Raw genomic sequence first — 21,063 nt, 5'->3', positions numbered from 1 at the left:
GATGCTGTTGCTGCTGCTGCAACCTCTCTGTCTCCAACTCATTTGTAATTTGGTGGATTTATGCTGAAACAACAAAAAAATTTAACGCCTAAATATGAACACACGGGCTATGAAATGTTTCTTAGCTTCGAAATCTGAACACACAATGATTTGATATGATAAAACTTTTTTTACAAAAATATACTTCGAAATCTGATCACACAGGGACTTGATACTGTGAAACTTTTTACGAAAATATACACTGCGAAATCCTACCTAATGCTATGAAATTAAATACGTGCTTACCTGGTAATTCCCATTGCCTCGGGCGTTTACCGTCACTGGCTTTGCTGCTGCTGCTTGATGCCACCGTTTGCTTCATTTCTTCAAAATAAACTGGTACCACACACACAAACGAGAACAACACAAAAAATGGCTCTGAGCACTATGGGAATTAACATCTGAGGTCATCAGTTCCCTAGAACTTAGAACTACTTAAACCTAACTAACCTAAGGACATCACAAACATCCATGCCCAAGGCAGGATTTGAATCTGCGACTGTAGCGGTCGCGCGGTTCCAGGACGAAGCGCCTAGAACCGCTCGGCCACAGCGGCCGGCGAGAACAACACAACCAAGATGACCCCACCATGGAAAATAGCAGGATGAAGCCTATGGTGGAGGAGGTAGGTTTAATATACCCACTCTCATTCAGCGTTAGTCAAGAGAAACACATTATTCTGAGGAGGGGTGAAGACCTCCATGAATGTTTGGACAATTTGGTTCATGCACAAATAGGAACTTGAAGAAAGAGAGTGAAGGTGGTTTCGCAGGTATCAAATATCAAAGGGTTGCCGCCACCTGAAGCTTTTGTTAAGAAATTAGAGTGCACTGCACAAGGTGAGTGGCTGTGTGGCAGCTGACAGTTGTTGCAGGGCCTGAGTGAGTGGGAATATGCCAAGTGGATGGCCCGGCGAAGTGGTTGGGGTGTGGGCATGCAATTCCTTGTTGTCAGTGCGAATGATTTTTAACAGTGTAATTATGTGCTGTGAGTTATGTTGATGGCTTTCCTTCCACAATTGGAATTTAAAAAAGTGGTCAATTTAATTGTTTCTTTCTGATGTATTTTACAAGACCTGTATCTTTCTAAACAGCAGAGAATAATGGGCAAGAGAGATCAAACGCCTGAAAACTGAATTTTATGAAAAAAGGTATAACCTTTTCTGTGTAACTGAATCTTTCCTCTACAGCACACGCCTGCCAGTTTCCAGTTGTGGATGGGAGGCGAGGGTTGGGGGATTTCCCAGAGGGAGAGGGGCTAAATAATTTATTGATTTAATTAATTAGACATCAAATTGATAGAGTGGGAGAGGGCTATTCGAATATCTGAGGCCTGATAGTTTACTTGTATCAGTGGCAGACAGAGGGTAAGGTTGGAGGTTTCCAGAGGGGCAAGCAGGGGAAGAGGAGGGTGAGTGTGAGGGTGGGTGTCACAAATAATCCACCAAGGGGACATACTCCATTTAGCAGAATAATACGCTAAAGGTGGAAGTTATAAATCAATTAAGTTTTCCCCTGAATGTATGCAACTTGCGCTAACTAAAATGCACTCGTACCAGCTTTATCTGACTACTCATATCTTGACAACACATTAATGAAATCAATTACTGAAATTCAAAATTCTAGGAGTATGGTTACAAGACAATTTAAAATGGAACTGCCATGTGAAAGAACTAAGAAAAAAGCTTTCAAAAGCTTGTTATGCTCTTTGTGTATTAAGCCAAACGTCAGTGGTCCTTCAGGCATATTATGCATAGTTCTGTTCAGTACTCTTGTATAAGCTAATCTTGTGGGGAAACTCAATCGTCACCATAAGAATTTTTAAGATGCAGAAAAGAATAGTTGGGGTTATCTGCAATCTAAAGAAGCTTGGAACATGTAGACCACATTTCACAGAGCAGAAAATAAGGAGCTTCCAAACCTTTACATATATAAGTGTATGCCATTCGTAAATGAGTATCTTTTAACCATTAATGGACATATACGACAAAATAAGCATATCCATAACCACAACACAATACCAGTAGTATCCACATGACTCAGTGTGCAACAGTATTGTACCAGGAAAGTGTTTCACAGGTAACAGTTAAATTATTCATCTGCATATCCAGTGATGTAAAACTGCAGTGACATTAAAATACGTTTAAATATAACATCAAGTCATTTCTGATGGAACAGTGTTTTACTCAGTAAAAGAACTTTTAAATTATAAAAAAAACAGCCTTGCACATTGGCTACATAATTGTAAGTAAATTCGGATTGTGTTGTTTTTGTATTTGTATTTTATGATATTTTTTCGATTGTTATTTATAAGCTGAATTGTGTCTTGTTCTCTCTCTCTCTTCTTTCTCAAATTTGACTTGTCCTATATTGAGTATACTATTTGATTATTTAATGAATCAAAATGGACCAAGATAAATGAAAAGTAATAAAATTTATAACTTCGAAATCATTCGATTAATAACAGACACATTTGGCACAACTTTGCTAATTATGGGATAATTAATATGTCAGGGGTATAAATAATGGTTGATACGTATTGCACTGAAGAGACCTATCGCATAATAGACCTCAGTAACATAATTCTCGTGTTCAAACGGATTAGAAAAGGCAAAATACTAAGTTATAAGAACCTTAGAATACACAGTTACATTTCTCACATTCACTTACATACAACAGCCTGGAAGAAATTCAAAAGTTGGCCAGGTGCGATTAGGACCTGTGAACTGAGGATACTGTCCAAACTTAATTATGTATACAGACAGTTCGTCCTTTCTGGGAACCGAGGATCTCGACGACTTTTGTCTGGTATCGACAAGATATCGGTCCCACGAACTCGAAGACCTTCGAGAATATTTTAATTTCAAGTTTGAGTTCGGATGATAAATGACAAAATACATTCTTTCCGTGTAATATTATCACATATTAACAATTTAAAGATTTTTTTCTCTGTACTTGTACAATGAAACCTTTCTTGTAGCCAAATTTCATGATTCTAGACCAATGGGATACATCTTGTGGGTTTTGATGAGTGAGTTTGTGAGTATCAACTTATCTGACATAAATGGCCATATCTTCTGAGTACACTGAATTAGAAGCTAATCTTTATTATTCCCCCACGGAACTATAGATCTCAGTACCTGACGAAAATTTCAGTTTGATTCGTCCGCCCTTTCCTGAGAAAATCGGATCGTAAGAAGACGGATGGACAGATAGATGCTTTGGAACCTGTTTGCCGCCGAACGCGCAACTGAAGCGAGTTTCCCCACGCCGCCAGAAACGACACTGAAGAAAGTGCTATGTCACCTTCCTTGTCCGTTCGGTTGAGAGACTCCGCCACGAGCGAGAACCGCCCTCCCCCCCCCTCCCCCCCCCCCACAGACACACTCCCTTAATTAAGAGGTAGTTTACAGAAGCTCTCCTGCGAACCTGCAGAACTAGCACTCCTGAAAGAAAGGATGTTGCGGTTTCATTCTAGAAACATCCCCCAGGCTGTGGCTAAGCCATGTCTCCGCAATATCCTTTCTTTCAGGAGTGCTAGTTCTGCAGGTTCGCAGGAGAGCTTCCGTAAAATTTGGAAGGTAGGAGACGAGGTACTGGCAGAAGTAAAGCTGTGAGGACGGGGCGCGAGTCGTGCTTGGGTAGCTCAGTTGGTAGAGTACTTGCCCGCGAAAGGCAAAGGTCCCTAGTTCGAGTCTCGGTTCGGCACACAGTTTTAATCTGCCAGGAAGTTTTACGTGAAATAATGTCCGTCTTTTGACTGTATTGACTTACAACCTTCATTTCATTACGTCGCCAAGGGACCGCACACCTTAATTTGTGGCATTAATTTCAAATTGATAGTTCCACTTGTTCCTGAGAAAAAAGTGTTTTGAACAATCGGAAGGACACAGACAGACAGACAGACAGACAGATGGACTGGGGTGATTCCCATTCACCTTCACCTGTAGCAGCAGACGATAGGCAGCACTGACCAAAAACCAGCGATCAGCGAAGCGCCTGCCGGCCGAGATACCACCGCATCCCCAAAACGCCCTCGCTGGTCATTTCTGCAGGAGGTAGAGCTTACACTGCCATGCTTTCTGGACGCCATGCACGCTGGACCGTCGCTCGAGCAGTCCGTTCTCCCACTTCGACGAGGTACACCTCCTGGCCGCGCTCTCGGTAGCTCTTCTCGCGCAATGCCACATGGCTTCGCAGGAGTACGCGTGGACAGCAGGATTTTGCACCCGAGTCCAATGTCAGAGTTTTGTCGAGGTTCCGTAAACGAGAGGAGTGCTACCGCGTCTACCATGCTGCCTTCCCGAGCGGTTTACACTGAAAGAGTTTTCCTTGACTGCAGCTGTACCAAGCCTGATGCCGGTCGCCTCCTTCATCCTCCGGTATCAGCACCTGGAATACTGTGTGCAGTGTGATGTAAATTATGCGGTGAAGAGCATCGTGCACTGGGAGTACTAGGCGTCTTTACTACCATTCCACCGCCGGCCGATTTGGGGCCCCTTTACCGCCAAGCGTGCCACTGAAGCGGGTTTCCCCGCTCCACCAGATGACGCCGAACAAAGTACTGTGAACCATTCATTGTCCGCACCATTCACAGACTCCGCCACGAGTGAGAGACCTCCCCCCCCACTCCCCCCACCCAATTGATTAAGAGGTAGTAACCCATTAAACTTTATTGTAGCTGTTAGCTTTTAGGGATAACATCACCGGACCAGCTCGCATGTGTCTATCAGCACGTCCCGTTATTTATTGTTGTCTTTATTAATTAGCGCGCCTCTACAGGCATGTAGGCCGCTTAGGAGCATCGAAGGAAACCTAAATCGTTCATTCAAGACAACAACGTGAACCTATAAGGATCCGTTATTACCGATTGAAGTACAGAACCCTATAAACTTAGTTGTTTGAGATTTCACTGTAACATTTTTTAGTAGATCTATACATTTCGGTTGATTGAGACAAAAAAAAAGGAGTAAGAAATGAAGTCATACATCAATATTACATAAATGCCATAAACATACCTACAGTCTAGGAGTTTCCTAGACACCTGAGTCAGCTGAAGGTTCTTGTCAGAATGTGGCAACGAATGACGCGGAGAAATCTATTCTTCCATCACCGTGCAAGATCATTTACAACGCAATAGTTCTCACTGAGTTACGTTGGTGATAGCGTACGTCGCAGTAGTCAAGTTGCGTGACACTGCAAGGAGGTGTTTCGCGTAGAGGGGGTGAGATGTGGGAAATCGGCCTTTCGCAGTGCAGTTGACACAGTGTCTGATCACGACAGCTGTACTATATAAGGGAGTGGACGAAGCTACTAACAGTATGGTCAACACAAATAAAAAGATGTAGCTGAGGTCTGAGGCCGATGGGAACAACGATACAATACGTACTCGTGAGCTTACTGGGCAAAATATATATCAAACCCATAAAGGATCACACTGCTTGCTGTGGAGTTCTGTAAATGGTATGGCGGTCATGTGACCTTCCAGCGCTGACACAAGTCATGACAGTTAAGTGGCGTGCACGTGCCAGCTAGTTGTAAGAGTTGGGTTGGGCTGTTTGAGGAAAGAGACCAAACAGCGGGGTCATCGGTCTCATCGGATTAGGGAAGGATGGGGAAGGAAGTCGGCCGTGCCCTTTCAAAGGAACGCCGGCCGGTGTGGCCGACCGGTTCTAGGCGCTTCAGTTTGGAACCGCGCTACTGCTACGGTCTCAGGTTCGAATCCTGCCCCGTGCATGGATGTGTGTGATGTCTTCAGGTTAGTTAGGTTTAAGTAGTTCTAAGTTCTAGAGGACTGATGACCTCAGATGTTAAGCCCCATAGTGCTCAGAGCCATTTTTGAACTTTCAAGGGAACCATCTCAGCATTTTCCTGGAGCGATTTACGGAAATCACGGAAAACGTAAATCAGGATGGCCGGACACGGGGTTGGACTGTCGACCTCCCGAATGCGAGTCCAGTGTGCTAAGCACTGCGCCACCTCCCTCGGTCAGTTGTAAGAAATGAGCGCACGTTGGATCAGAGTGGAGACACGTCAAAATTGCAGAAAGGAGCTATCCTGTCTGGACGAACCCAGGATCACACAGTGAAGGAAATCGCCCGATTTGTTGATGTAGGATCGCTGACTCTCCGAAGTGTCTGCCAGGAATGTGTCTGCGGCCATGTAACAGGGCGTAAGATCATTGGTCGTAAAAAGAGACTAACCGATAGTGACAGGATATGAGTGTCTTCAACTATCAAAGATTATCCGTTCCGATCTTACAGCAATTGCCGTCGTCAGTGGATGTAGGTCCATTTTAACTATTCAATAAGCAAATATCTGTAAAGGAATTGCAAACAATGGATATCTGGAGTCGAATACCTCTCGAAAGGCCATTTCTCACGAAACCAGCACGTCGTCAGTAGGCCAAGCTACAGAGCAACTGGACGGTAGCTGGCTGAGAGTGCGTAGTGTGACGCGGCGAGTCGTCATTTTGCCACTTGTGAAATGATGCAAGGTGCCGAGTGCACTGGCCCTGCGTCTAACTATTAATGTGCGGAGGATGTAGTTAGGGTGGAGGCAGTTCTGTCATTCTGATTTAATCCATAACGGACATGATGTTGTGGTGGTAAAAAGCAATGTTAAAATGTCGTATCAACCACGTACACACAGTGTAAAAACACTATATGAAAGTGATTTCCGACTTTTGCTGCATTAGGACACTGTGCGAGGTGCCGGGGCTAGCAGTGTATTTAACACTAAATTCTTCTAGAATCTACATATGTAAATGATGTTCTAAGCCCCCCCCCCCCCCCCTATTCTAACTCCGACTTTTGCTGTTGCACATGGATTAAAAAGATACGCGAACTGACTGTAATCAACCCTGCAAGTGGAGTACAAAAGAGTTTGGCACCTGCAATAATTTAATTTGATAAATAAGTTAAATAAAGGAAGGTTTCATTAACGTAGTGAGAAATGATAGGGTTGCTCTACCGATTAACAGAATGAAAGTTCTGTCCAAAATAACAATATGATTTATTAAGGCTAAACACAAAATAATAAACAAAAACACATGAAACATTTACAATACATCAAATTGGCTCAAATTGGATACTCAAACAAACGCTGTGAAGGTGAAGTTGTCCCTAAACTAGATTGTGACGTTTATGACGAAGTGGTATGTGGAGCCAATTCCTTGCCACTCAAATCTTAAGAGAGACACACCGCTAACCCAACATTAATTGCTGCTACATTAGTGAGAACTCAGACAATGAACACCCAAGATAGAACAAAGTTAGAAAAGACGAACAGGCATGCTCTGCTGAGCTCTGATTATCGCCTAGCAAAAATGCCTGCTTTGCCGGTGCTGCGGACGTACATTACCAAGCTGTCTTCTTAGCTGCAAGGACACGATCTGGTGTACTGGAAGCGATGGCTGGTTGCTTCGACGTCCCGTCGTGGTGATGATAATGTCGCGAGTATAGCCCGAAACAAATAATCCTGGCCTGGTTGTTCCAGACTAAAGACTTCCTAGCAATACAAATGCGCCTCTGAGGGAGACAAAGAAGGCTCGCCCCACAATCACTGATGGTACAGTGATTGATTTTAACAAGCGAAGTCACCCAGTAACTCCGATACACTCAACATTAGCCAAAACTGCTCAAGACAGACAGCATAGGCCTCTTGTACTCAGAACGCTCAATTGCCAACTGTACTCGGGAAGTTACGTTGAAGTCGAAACTTCAGCAACTTCGTCAAACAGTTACAATTAAATAAAAGTATATTAGGCAGCCAACGGAAGGCAGGCTGACCCGCGCAGCGAGAGCTCAGTCTTGTAAACTACTTCGACCGAAAGGCGAGAGCCGACTACCCACAAGAGCACCCGTACAAACCGAACACAGAACATTCCCGCCCCCACGACAGTGGTCGTGGTTAACCGTTCCAATCAGCAACTCGAAAACCGGCGGAAAATTCCACTCTACTGCCAGAGCACTACCATTCCACCAATGGAGATTCTTGGCGCCAATTTCTGCGCCGATTTTGCTGCGTCACGGAGCTATGCTCTGAGCGAGCCAATCACAGTTACGATTTTGCAGAAAGCGCAGGAATTTGCCCGCCAAAACTGCCTGGGTACACAAGTCATTCCCACGCCTCGCTGGTAGCCTGCCAGAAAGTGTTTTCGCTAAGTTTCTGCGAAGTAATGGGACCTCTAGCCCAGCCGCTACTTCGGGCCCCTCCGAGCATGTCTCCAACGCTATTCTACCATGTCGGCGTCTGGAAAGCATTCACTCGACTCCCTCACACCCATCAGCTTACCCTTTCAGGATCAACAGAGCCGACCTGTCATCGGACCACCCGGGTGACGAGAGACAATGCGTGGGAAGTCCGCGTGTGAAGGAATAGCAACTTTACACCGCATGCAATTGGAGAGGAAAATCGTAAGATTAAAATATGAGAGGGGGCTCATGCCACCTCTCAACTGAAACAACTCAGTGGCGACAGATGATAATTTTTGCAGGACCGGGACTCAAACCTGGATTTTCCACTTCACATGGCCGGTCGCCTTAACCACTCCAGCTATCCGAGCACGTCTCCTGTCTGACCCAAATTTCCATATACCGCACATTATAGATCAGTAGTGTCCTCTGTCCATTATATGTCGATGTGCTCAGATAGCTGAAGTGATTAAGGTGACTGCATACAGCGAAAAAACAGCTTTCGAATCCAGGTCCAGCTTGAATTTGTTCGAATGCTGGTCCAGCACGAATTTTCATACATGTTTATATAATACGACTGTGATTCCACACAGTGGTGACTGTTCTTTCGAATATGCATGTCCGAAAGAACAGACACTTTGCTTATAAAAATAATAGAGGCTACTTGTTCCGGAGGTTAAGTCTTCTTGTTCAGAATTACTGTACAAGAAACCTCTAAGAGCGAACAATATACAAAATAAACGAAAACAATTAAGATAAACAAAGAAGTTATGCGGGTGAACTCTGCGTGAATGTATACATGAAATTAAAGAGATACTGAAGAAACAAGGATGATGTATGTATAACCACAATATGTAGCCCATAAATTCATATTCCGCTACGAGCAGGAAGCTAGTGGTATACTATAAAGAAAGTTTCTTCCGTGTCTCTTTAATTTAATGTTTACATTCATGAAGAGCTCGTTCGCATTACTTCTGTGTTTGTCTGTGGGATGTGGCTTTCAGTAAGATACATGAGCTGTGGACCTATTGAGCTATTTATATTGTGCCAATGCCTATGGATAACGTATGCCATTCCATTTTAATCTACGAGGGCGTGTTCAAAACTAATACCTCCAAGAGCCCGGCCGGCTAGCCGCGCGGTCTAACGCGCTGCTTCCCGAGCGGGAAGGCGTGCCGGTCCTCGACACGATTCCGCCCGGCGGATTAGTGTCGAGGTCCGGTGTGCCGCCAGCCTGTGGATGGTTTTTAAGGTGGTTTTTCATCTGTCTCAGCGAGTGCGGGCTGGTTCCCCTTATTCCGCCTCAGTTACACTATGTCGGCGATTGCTGCGCAAACACTGTCTCGATGTACACATACGCCATAATTACTCTACCACGCAAACATTCGGGTTACACTCGTCTGGTATGAGACGTTCCCGGGGGAGAGGGGGTGGGGGGATCCACTGGGGGCCGAACCGCACAATAACCCTGGGTTCGGTGTCAGGCGATGATGAGGTGGGTGGACAGCTATGGGGTTGTGAACCACTAAGGGCTGCGTCGGGACGGAGCCTCTTCGTCGTTTCTAGGTCCCTGGTTCAATACACACACACACATGCACCTCCAGATTTTTTATGTGAGAACTTTTAAAGATTTTTAATTAAAACAAATGTTGTTAACATCCCACATCTTTATTCTTCCTGTCTGTACATTTGCAACTCTCTGCCGCTACATGACTCCGAAATGTAGTGTGCAACATGAAGATGTGCAACGTAACTATGTCGATGCGTGAGAAACAGTGTGATGTAATCGAGTTTCAAATTCGAAGAGTCCGCCCCCACAGGGAGCACACTCTCCTTCAGTATGACAATGCCAGACGACAGACAAACGCAGTGACATCTGCACCAATCCCGACGTCTTGGGTCCACTGTCATCGATCATCCTCCGCACGCTCCGACACTGTCCCATCCGATTTTTGTCTCTGAGAGCTTAAACAACATCTTCGAGGCCTTCATTTCGATGGTGACGTAGCCTTACAAACAGGGACGAGATTGTGGCTCCGTCAACGTCAGAGAATCTCCAGTGACGGTATCAACAAACTGGTCCCTCGTTGGAAGAAGTGTTCCCCGCCGCGCAGGGTGACTGTGTTGAGAAATAAATACAAGTAGACGTGAAGAATAAAGATGTAGAATGTTACCAACGTTCGTTTTACCGAAAAAGCTTTAAGAGTTTCCACATAAAAAATTCGGGGGCATTACTTTTCAGCACCCACTTGTATTTTAGCAGCTGTCGGTGATGGGTAGGTACATCTTAAGAAAACACGGCTGCGACGGAAGTAGCCACGTTATATTTTTTTGTTGCTCTTGTTTATATTTTATATTGATCGCTTTTGAGGGTTTCCCGTATACTAATTCTGAAACTGGAAGCTCGATCCTGGAAATGCATAAATTGCTGTGTTTTTTTAGACGGCAATTTAACATTTGTTCTGCCATGTTCTGGGTATATTTTCTTACCATAACTTCTGCCCAGTTAATCGTATTGTTCTGAACATCACGCAGGATATTGCTTCACCATTCACAAAATGTTGCTCTTCCTTCTACATTTTCATGATAAGTGCGCTGTGGATACTCTCATCTTTTAAGATGCCAACAGTCGTACTCACAGGGCTGCACGTTCCTGGTTCGTCGAACATTCGGACGCCATATCGCACCGCGGTCCCCGCGTGGGATCGAAATTTTGATACCATCTATCTATACGGTGATGTAGGTTAGTGTCCCAGGTTCCACATCATACAGCCATTCATCCAGGTGAATGACTGTTTGCGAATAATCGACGGAAAAATATTACGGAATTTCATCTTGTAAGTAGGCTGTTTAGGTTTTTATGTTGGTAACGCCACGTAGCGCTCTGTATGAAAATGACTGGCTGTGCTGTGTGCTGTCTGTGGCTGGTTGGCATTGTTGGAATATTCGCTATTGTAGTGTTGGGCAGTTGGATGTGAACAGCGCGTAGCGTTTCACAGTTGGAGGTGAGCCGCCAGCAGTGGTGGATGTGGGGACAGAGATGCCAGAGTTTTGAGAGCGGACGATCTGGACGTGTGTCCGTCTGAAAGAGGAAATTTGTAATACTGGATATCATGAACTGAAGATTATTAAGGTAAATACATTGTCTGTTCTCTATCAAAATCTTTCATTTGCTAACTATGCCTATCAGTTAGTGCCTTCCGTAGTTAGAATCTTTTATTTAGCTGGCAGTATTGGCGCTCGCTGTATTGCAGTAGTTCGAGTAACGATTATTTTTGTGAGGTAAGTGATTCATGAAAGGTATAGGTTATTGTTAGTCAGGGCCATTCTTTTGTAGGGATTATTGAAAGTCAGACTGCGTTGCGCTACAAATATGGTGTGTCAGTTTATTGATGATCAGAATAAGTAAAGAGAGAAATGTCTGAGTACGTTCAGTTTTACTCAGCTGTCTCTGTATCAAATAACGTAGAAGTTTACCAGCACAGTAATTCATAATTTTTCTAAGGGGACGTTTCAATCTGACATTCTATAGCATTTAAAACGAGGGAGGTACACAGAACAGCATTGTAGCATACGGAAGGTTGTGGTTCGAACCCAGTCAGCTGTTTTGAAATTTTTTATTTTCATATCTTTATCGAAATGACTGTGAATCATTATTTTTATTCGATTAATTGGTCTAGATGTTATCTTTTGCATTTCTAATCCTTTGTCACATCGTTTGAATCATTCTACACTCCTGGAAATTGAAATAAGAACACCGTGAATTCATTGTCCCAGGAAGGGGAAACTTTATTGACACATTCCTGGGGTCAGATACATCACATGATCACACTGACAGAACCACAGGCACATAGACACAGGCAACAGAGCATGCACAATGTCGGCACTAGTACAGTGTATATCCACCTTTCGCAGCAATGCAGGCTGCTATTCTCCCATGGAGACGATCGTAGAGATGCTGGATGTAGTCCTGTGGAACGGCTTGCCATGCCATTTCCACCTGGCGCCTCAGTTGGACCAGCGTTCGTGCTGGACGCGCAGACCGCGTGAGACGACGCTTCATCCAGTCCCAAACATGCTCAATGGGGGACAGATCCAGAGATCTTGCTGGCCAGGGTAGGTGACTTACACCTTCTAGAGCACGTTGGGTGGCACGGGATACATGCGGACGTGCATTGTCCTGTTGGAACAGCAAGTTCCCTTGCCGGTCTAGGAATGGTAGAACGATGGGTTCGATGACGGTTTGGATGTACCGTGCACTATTCAGTGTCCCCTCGACGATCACCAGTGGTGTACGGCCAGTGTAGGAGATCGCTCCCCACACCATGATGCCGGGTGTTGGCCCTGTGTGCCTCGGTCGTATGCAGTCCTGATTGTGGCGCTCACCTGCACGGCGCCAAACACGCATACGACCATCATTGGCACCAAGGCAGAAGCGACTCTCATCGCTGAAGACGACACGTCTCCATTCGTCCCTCCATTCACGCCTGTCGCGACACCACTGGAAGCGGGCTGCACGATGTTGGGGCGTGAGCGGAAGACGGCCTAACGGTGTGCGGGACCGTAGCCCAGCTTCATGGAGACGGTTGCGAATGGTCCTCGCCGATACCCCAGGAGCAACAGTGTCCCTAATTTGCTGGGAAGTGGCGGTGCGGTCCCCTACGGCACTGCGTAGGATCCTACGGTCTTGGCGTGCATCCGTGCGTCGCTGCGGTCCGGTCCCAGGTCGACGGGCACGTTCACCTTCCGCCGACCACTGGCGACAACATCGATGTACTGTGGAGACCTCACGCCCCACGTGTTGAGCAATTCGGCGGTACGTCCACCCGGCCTCCCGCATGCCCACTATACGCCCTCGCTCAAAGTCCGTCAACTGCACATACGGTTCACGTCCACGCTGTCGCGGCATGCTACCAGTGTTAAAGACTGCGATGGAGCTCCGTATGCCACGGCAAACTGGCTGACACTGACGGCGGCGGTGCACAAATGCTGCGCAGCTAGCGCCATTCGACGGCCAACACCGCGGTTCCTGGTGTGTCCGCTGTGCCGTGCGTGTGATCATTGCTTGTACAGCCCTCTCGCAGCGTCCGGAGCAAGTATGGTGGGTCTGACACACCGGTGTCAATGTGTTCTTTTTTCCATTTCCAGGAGTGTATTAACAGTTTCATTTTGATCTTATTTTGTCTCGAAAAAAGAATGACTGTTAGAGTGGTGAATAAGTTCCTAGTGTTTTTGTTTTGCATGTTGATATTCCGGTTGCTTTATTGAATGTTATTTTTTATTTGTAGTTTACTGTTGCTATTTGAGTTTGCATATAGTAATTTTGTCATTTGGAGATAGTGTGTGGAACTGTGGACGCTTGTAAATGGAGTGCCAAGTGGAGAATTCCGAACCTTTCATCTATATTCTTCTGGTTGAGTTCAATACAGCATGGGAGGCAGCCAAAAGCATTTGTGCCGCATGTGGGGATACTGCCATTGGACAGAGCACGGCAAAAAAAATGGTTTTCTCGTTTTAAGGAGGATCATTTTGGCGTTAATGACTCAGGAAGACCTTCGCGGAAAAAAAAAACCTGGGTGAATGTATCAATAAAGAACCTAAACGGGTGTCATCGGACATCCGCTCCGAACAAATTCAATGAACAATATAGAACAAAATGAGATTAAAAAAAGCGGTCTAAGGAGCTGCAGTCATGGACTGTGCGGCTGGTCCCAACGGAGGATCGAGTCCTCCCTCGGGCAAGGGTGCGAGTGTTTGTCCTTAGGATAATTTAGATTAAGTAGTGTGTAAGCTTAGAGACTGATGGCCTTAGCAGTTAAGTCCCATAAGATTTCACACACTTTTTTTTTTATAACGTCGTTTAAATGCAGTAGGTGGCTATATGTGCATCTCTGCTTGCTCGTTATCAGTTGACTCGTGAACAACACTGACCATTCCTATCTTGTATCGTTACTGGCGACATGGGGCCTTTAAGCTAATATAAGGAAAAGAAAGGAGTGGTTGAGTCGAAACAAAGCAGAAATACCCCGTACCTGTGCGCACCCACAAAACTTAATGTTATTCAACTGGTGGAGAAGCGACGATGTGGTGTACTATGAATTGCTTCCCCGAGGACCAACCGTCAATGCTGACATTATTGTCAACAACTGAGACGTGTTGCTGAGGCAATCCAAGAACAACGACCAAGAAGACTGCGTGAAGTGATGCTGTTCCACGATAGCGCCCGCCCGCATTTTGCTAGACTGACAGAAAACACTATACAGGAGTTGGGTTGGAAAGCCATTCCGGAGCCATCTTATTCACCTGATCTTGCGCCCTCAGATTGTCACCTTTTCCGCTCTCTATAGGACAACCTTCAAGGAACTTCCTTTCCGGATGAAAATGCGCCCCAAACATGGCTGGACGAGATCTTCGCCTGAAAAGCCTCGAGATTTCTGCAATCGCGAAATCGAAAATTTACCCCAGCGTTGGCAGACCATTGTACTTAGTGAAGGAGAATATATTATTGATGACTAACGTGTCTCATATGTATATCTGTTATGTTTATTAAGCTTACGGAAAAACACTACGAACTTATGCACCAACCTAATAGAATCTCTGGACATGTGATTTTAATTATTAATATTTATCTATTACAATATTTAAAAGTTTGAAAATGTCGATCTACTGGTTAAAAAACAAAATACGAAGTAGTCTAATTACATTGGCTGTGCAATGGTACCAAAAATACATTTTTCGCTATACAATGTACATTTTTCAGGGTAATAATTGCTACACAAACATTAGCGGTTATACAAACACATAAAACATAAATTCTTGTCGCACTGTGGACAAAATAACAAAAAAATGGTTCAAATGGCTCTGAGCACTATGCGACTTAACTTCTGAGGTCATCAGTCGCCTAGAACTTAGAACTAATTAAACCTAACTAATCTAAGGACATCACACACATCCATGCCCGAGGCAGGATTCGAACCTGCAACAGTAGCGGTCGCCCGGTTCCAGACTGTAGCGCCTAGAACCGCAAGGCCACTTCGGCCGGCGACAAAATAACAGATGAACATTTAAACGAAAGGAGGAATTACAAATAAAACGAAATTCAAACATCACGAGGAACGGAAATAATGAACTCAGAAACATGGACAAAAATGTTGTTGTTGTTGTTGTGGTCTTTAGTCCTGAGACTGGTTTGATGCAGCTCTCCAAGCTACTCTATCCTGTGCAAGCTGCTTCACTTCCCAGTACGTACTGCAGCCTACATCCTTCTGAATCTGCTTAGTGTATTCATCTCGTGGTCTCCCTCTACGATTTTTACCCTCCACGCTGCCCTCCAATACTAAATTGGTGATCCCTTGATGCCTCAGAACATGTCCTACCAACCGATCCCTTCTCCCAGACAAGCTGTACTTCAAACTCCTCTTCTCCCCAATTCTATTCAATACCTCCTCATTAGTTATGTGATCTACCCATCTAATCTTCAGCATTCTCCTGTAGCACCACATTTCGAAAGCTTCTATTCTCTTCTTGTCCAAACTATTTATCGTCCATGTTTCACTTCCATATATGGCTACACTCCATATAAATTCTTTCAGAAACGACTTCCTGACACTTAAATCTATACTCGATGTTAACAAATTTCTCTTCTTCAGAATCGCTTTCCTTGCCATTACCGATCTACATTTTATATCCTCTCTACTTTGATCATCATCAGTTATTTTGCTCCCCAAATAGCAAAACTCCTTTACTACTTTAAGTGTCTCATTTCCTAATCTAGTTCCCTCAGCATCACCCGACTTAATTCGACTACATTCCATTATCCTCGTTTTGCTTTTGTTGATATTCATCTTATATCCGCCTTTCGAGACACTGCCCATTCCGTTCAACTGCTCTCTCAGGTCCTTTGCTGTCTCTGACAGAATTACAATGTCATCGGCGAACCTTGAAGTTTTTATTTCTTCTCCATGGATTTTAATACCTACTCCGAATTATGGACAAAAATATACTATGATAAAGTGAAAGAAATTAAATCATAGTTAATACATAAAAATAAGTAAAGTAACCTGCACAAAAATTCCAGTCCGCAGCTCGTGGTCGTGCGGTAGCGTTCTCGCTTCCCGCGCCCGTGTTCCCGGGTTCGATTCCCGGCGGGGTAAGGGATTTTCTCTGCCTCGTGATGACTGGGTGTTGTGTGATGTCCTTAGGTTAGTTAGGTTTAAGTAGTTCTAAGTTCTAGGGGACTGATGTCCATAGATGTTAAGTCCCATAGTGCTCAGAGCCATTTGAACCATTTGAACAAAAATTCCAAATGAAAAACGAACGACTGAAAGACAAAATAATAGAAACTGAACTAGTTAATATGACGATTAAAATTACCTGATAAAGGATAAGAAATAAAGAACACACACTTAAACCAATTATCTAAAGTCATATCAATAAATATTTGAGAATAAATTATCGAACTACTTGACGAGATTAGAACACACTTGCACTTTAACTACTACGCGACAATAGTGCTCTAGAAGTTTCCATCACTTTAAGACTCTAGAATATCATGGAAAATTCCGAATATTTCTTCGTCGATCACTCAGGAACGAGTGCCCACCAGGGTGAATGGCTGCAAGGTGTGACTGGGACCATAACCTAAATCACCATATAATTTGTTTAAAAAAGATGATCTGACCCCTTGGGACGTTTCTTTGTCAGTGCAATGTCTGTGACTATTCGAAGTAGCGCGTAAAACGTAACAATCAACAATGCCGCAATTTCGTAGGTCTGTGGGATCTAATCATAAATTAGTGGCTGCATCTAGACATGGCATACCCTTCCTCGCCGAACTGAAGCTATTATGTAGGCTTGAGGTGGAGTTACGAGGTATTACCGAGATGCCTCTGGGGGGCGAGTAATTTTTTATCTGAAATGTTATTATCGAAACGATATAACATCTGCCAGTCTGTAATACCTATTAAACGATTTACAGAGCAATTTAAATAATCAGAGAGCATTTCCAGGTTTCCTAAAACAATTTTGTCTAATGCTAGCTGCCCGAGGTCCTCTCGAGAATTCGTAGCTCTCTTTGTTGCAATATAGAACACATGCCAACCAAAACTAGAGTCGAACAGAGGTAACCATTAATGTTATAGCGTAGGCTATTCTGGCTTTCCCCGGATCATTAAAGATGACAGCAGTGCTCATTCCGGTAGAGCACGATTTCTCTCTCAGCGTTTCATCTTTGACGAGCGTGTAATACCTTTGGAGAGCCATCTGGACGCTTCGAAGCTAGAGCTGCCTTCGTACGGTAATTTCTGAGATAATAAAGGGAATAATTTAAACGTCCTTTACGCGCCGGCGCAGCTGCGTCTCGCTGCAGCAGCGCCGCGAGTGCAATTACTTAAATACGGTATGAGGCGTCGAGCAGGCAAGAGGTGCGCCGGACCAGCTGACGGCTACGCGATGGCTGGTTGGTGGCCGGCAGTCGGTCTCACCCTCTCTGGGCTCCACGCCTGCTCGGCGCTTCTCGACGGTGGCGCTGTGCTGATGGCCTCAGACTACTTCGGCGAGAGGAACACGCGCGTATGCGCCATTTACGCCTGCAGTACTTACGGTCAGTAAGATTCTGCATGTCACGCCGTTTGCTTTACAGGGCTTCTCGTGTTTTGTTTTTTTAAGATATCGTTTGCTACAACGTAATGTTTTTGTCAGCCGAAGTCTTAACCCTAGTGGTGTACACTTCTGAAATTGTAACATGAACTGTACACCAGTGTCACAGTGACCCTCAATTATTTCCTGGAGAAACTGCTTGTGTGTGGAATATTTTATAATGAAATTCAGGTCATTTGCTAAAAGTATTTCATTTCATCTCTGTCTTCTACTTGTTCGACGATTATTGGTATTAATGAATCCAAAATTCGAGGAAAAGAAAAAGTTGTCTTGGAAGCTTTTCAATGATGTAACTTGAAAGTTTTTTTAAAGGAACACACCGCCATTTGACTGTTTTATTGTTTACTTAAGTACAATCCACGTTTCTGACTTTTATGCCATTTTCAAGTATTTGATTTTATGTCTTTTAATATATATTACAGGACACTTAACATCTTGTCAAGCTCAAAGTTGGCCGTAAAGTAAGAAAAATATTGGCTCCCCACGAAATGCCAGATGTAAAATCACCATCTTGTAACAGATCAGTAAATAATTGTGGGAGCACGTCGTATTTAGTAAAAGCAGGCTATCATTACGAAAAAAATGGTTCAAATGCCTCTAAGCACTATGGGACTTAACATCTGCGGTCGTCAGTCCCCTAGACTTAGAACTACTTAGACCTAACTAACCTAAGGACATCACACACATCCATGCCCGAGGCAGGATTCGAACCTGCGACCGTAGCAGCAGCGCGGTTCCGGACTGAAGCGCCTAGAACCGCTCGGCTACAACCGCCGGCGCTATCATTATGTTTTAAGGACATGTTCTCATCTTTTATTTACGAACGTAAGCGTACTTCCACTAAATATGATGTGCTCCCACAATTATTTACTGATCTGTTACAAATGCCGATTTTACATCTGGCATTTCGTGGGGAGCCAATATTTTTCTTAATTTATGGCCAACATTGAGCTTAAAAACATAAGTGTCCTACAATCTATGTTAAACACATAAAATCAAATACTTGACATTGGCATAAATTGCCGAAACCTGGGTTGTACTTAAATGAACAATAAAAAAGTCAAATGGCGGTGTGTTCCTTTACAAATTACTCTATCACTGTTGGTCAGCAGCATCGAAAATGTTTACTAGATTGAAAGTGATCCGGATGTAACGATTGTAAATGGTTCAAGGGGCTCTAAGCATTATGGGACTTAACATCTGAGGTCATAAGTCCCCTAGACTTAGAACTACTTAAACCTAACTAACCTAAGGACATCACACACATCCACGCCCGAGGCAGGATTCGAACCTGCGACCGTAGCAGCCGCGTGGTTCCGGACTGAAGCGCCTAGAACCTCACGGCCACCACGGCCGGCTGTAAAGATATTATTTGCAGTTTTATTACATGAAGATGCTATTCGTTTAACCAAATGCATATACTACAGAAATATTTTGATATGTTCTCAATTGTTCATAAATCCATTCATTTATTTACTCATACCCTTGGAATATGGACTACAAAGTTAATCGACAAGTGGCCGGCCTTTTCCATTAGGAACATACGTATTCCAACATTGACCATTCTTACCGTGGACGACAGTATTTTCTTCATAGCTTGTCTGTAGATTCGACAAACAGATCAGGTTTTGGCACTGCTGCAGAACCAACAGCTTCATAATCGCTTTTACAAAGAAAGTCACTTACGCAACCTTCACGATTGAGTTGTTCTAACAATGCTTCCCACGTAGCATCTCCCGTTAGTAAAATGTCGTTTCTACGTGCCATTTTCATCTAATGTACGTCATACTAAGCAACAGAACAGTTACACAAGGTGTACTCTAGGCTCACAATGACCCTTCAAAAATATATTTGTCTAATTAATTAAACAAAAATGTATCTCAACTTCTGATACCCATCCTCTACTAGGTCTCACTCGATGCTGAATTTACATTGGTGCCAGCAGGCAGTGTATATACGATGGCGCTTGCACAGTAACAAACAAAAAACTCCAGGGTTAGACTAGCACTGGAAATTAGCAGACAACTTATTTATTTATTTATTTACACGTCAAGTTCCGTAGGACGAAATTGAGGAGAAAATCTCCAAGGTCATGGAACGTGTCAGTACATGAAATTACAACATAAAAATAATAACAGATAAAAATAAATGTTCATGAACCTGAAAAAAGTCAGTCCATAAGTTTAAGTAAACGCTGTCAGCAATACAATAAGAATCAGCTTAATTTTTCAAGGAACTCCTCGACAGAATAGAAGGAGTGACCCATTAGGAAACTCTTCAGTTTCGATTTGAAAGCGAGTGCAATACTGCTAAGATTTTTGAATTCGAGTGGCAGCTTATTGAAAATGGATGCAGCAGTATACTGTACACCTTTCTGCACAAGAGTTAAGGAAGTCCGATCCACATGCAGGTTTGATTTCTGGCGAGTATTAACCGAGTGAAAGCTGCTTATTCTTGGGAAGAAACTAATATTACTAACAAGAAACGACAATAAGGAATATACATATTGAAAGGCCAGTGTCAAAATACCCAGACTCGTGAACAGACGTCGACAAGAGGTTCGTGAACTCACACCACTTATTGCCCGAACCGCCCGTTTCTGAGCCAAAAATATACTTGTAGAATGGGAAGAGTTACCCCAAAATATAATACCATACGACATAAGTGAATGAAAATAAGCAAAGTAGACTAATTTTCGTGTCGAAGTATCACTTAGCCTCAGTATTTGTCTCTAATGCATATTAGTTTTAGTTTTTTTTTAATTTGTGGTTACTCCTTTAAATCTGCTGATTAGGTTTTTATTGTTCATCTTATAACACGACCTGTGCGTGCGCGCTACGCTGGACGATACTATTGGCCCTCACAACTCCATTAATTAAGAGGCAGACAATCCAACGATTGATAATTTATGGAAGGAGGGACAATGTTGGGTCAGATTAAGAACAGTTATTGTTAGCAGATCACGAACAAAATGGTTTATTGTCGAAAGCTCCACACAGAGCAGGCACATTTAAATATGTACAACTACTCGTAATTAATATTCCGCATACCGATCTTTCCGCACTGAAGCTCTCAAGTTAACAAACGCGGGTCGAATAATCGTATTCAGAACTAATTAACAACTTCAACCGAACAGTACCGACCCGCGCTTAGTCTCAACCAGACTATTCGGT

The 21,063-nt window shown here is 43.8% G+C and overlaps 1 protein-coding gene across 1 annotated transcript in view; it reads left to right on the top strand.

Annotated features, from left to right (window-relative positions):
- Positions 1 to 17,632: 17,632 nt before the first annotated feature.
- LOC124606202 (glutamate receptor ionotropic, delta-2-like) overlaps positions 17,633 to 21,063 on the top strand; it is a 117,387-nt gene continuing 113,956 nt past the window's right edge. The window contains exon 1 of the mRNA XM_047138171.1: positions 17,633 to 17,834. Within this exon, the coding sequence (XP_046994127.1) occupies positions 17,633 to 17,834 (202 nt within the window). The remainder of the gene's footprint in view (positions 17,835 to 21,063) is intronic.

Source organism: Schistocerca americana, chromosome 3, assembly GCF_021461395.2.
Source record: "Schistocerca americana isolate TAMUIC-IGC-003095 chromosome 3, iqSchAmer2.1, whole genome shotgun sequence".
NCBI classification, from domain to species: domain Eukaryota; kingdom Metazoa; phylum Arthropoda; class Insecta; order Orthoptera; family Acrididae; genus Schistocerca; species Schistocerca americana.
Note: the sequence above shows the minus strand (reverse complement) of the source record. Positions and strands in the feature narration are given on the sequence as shown.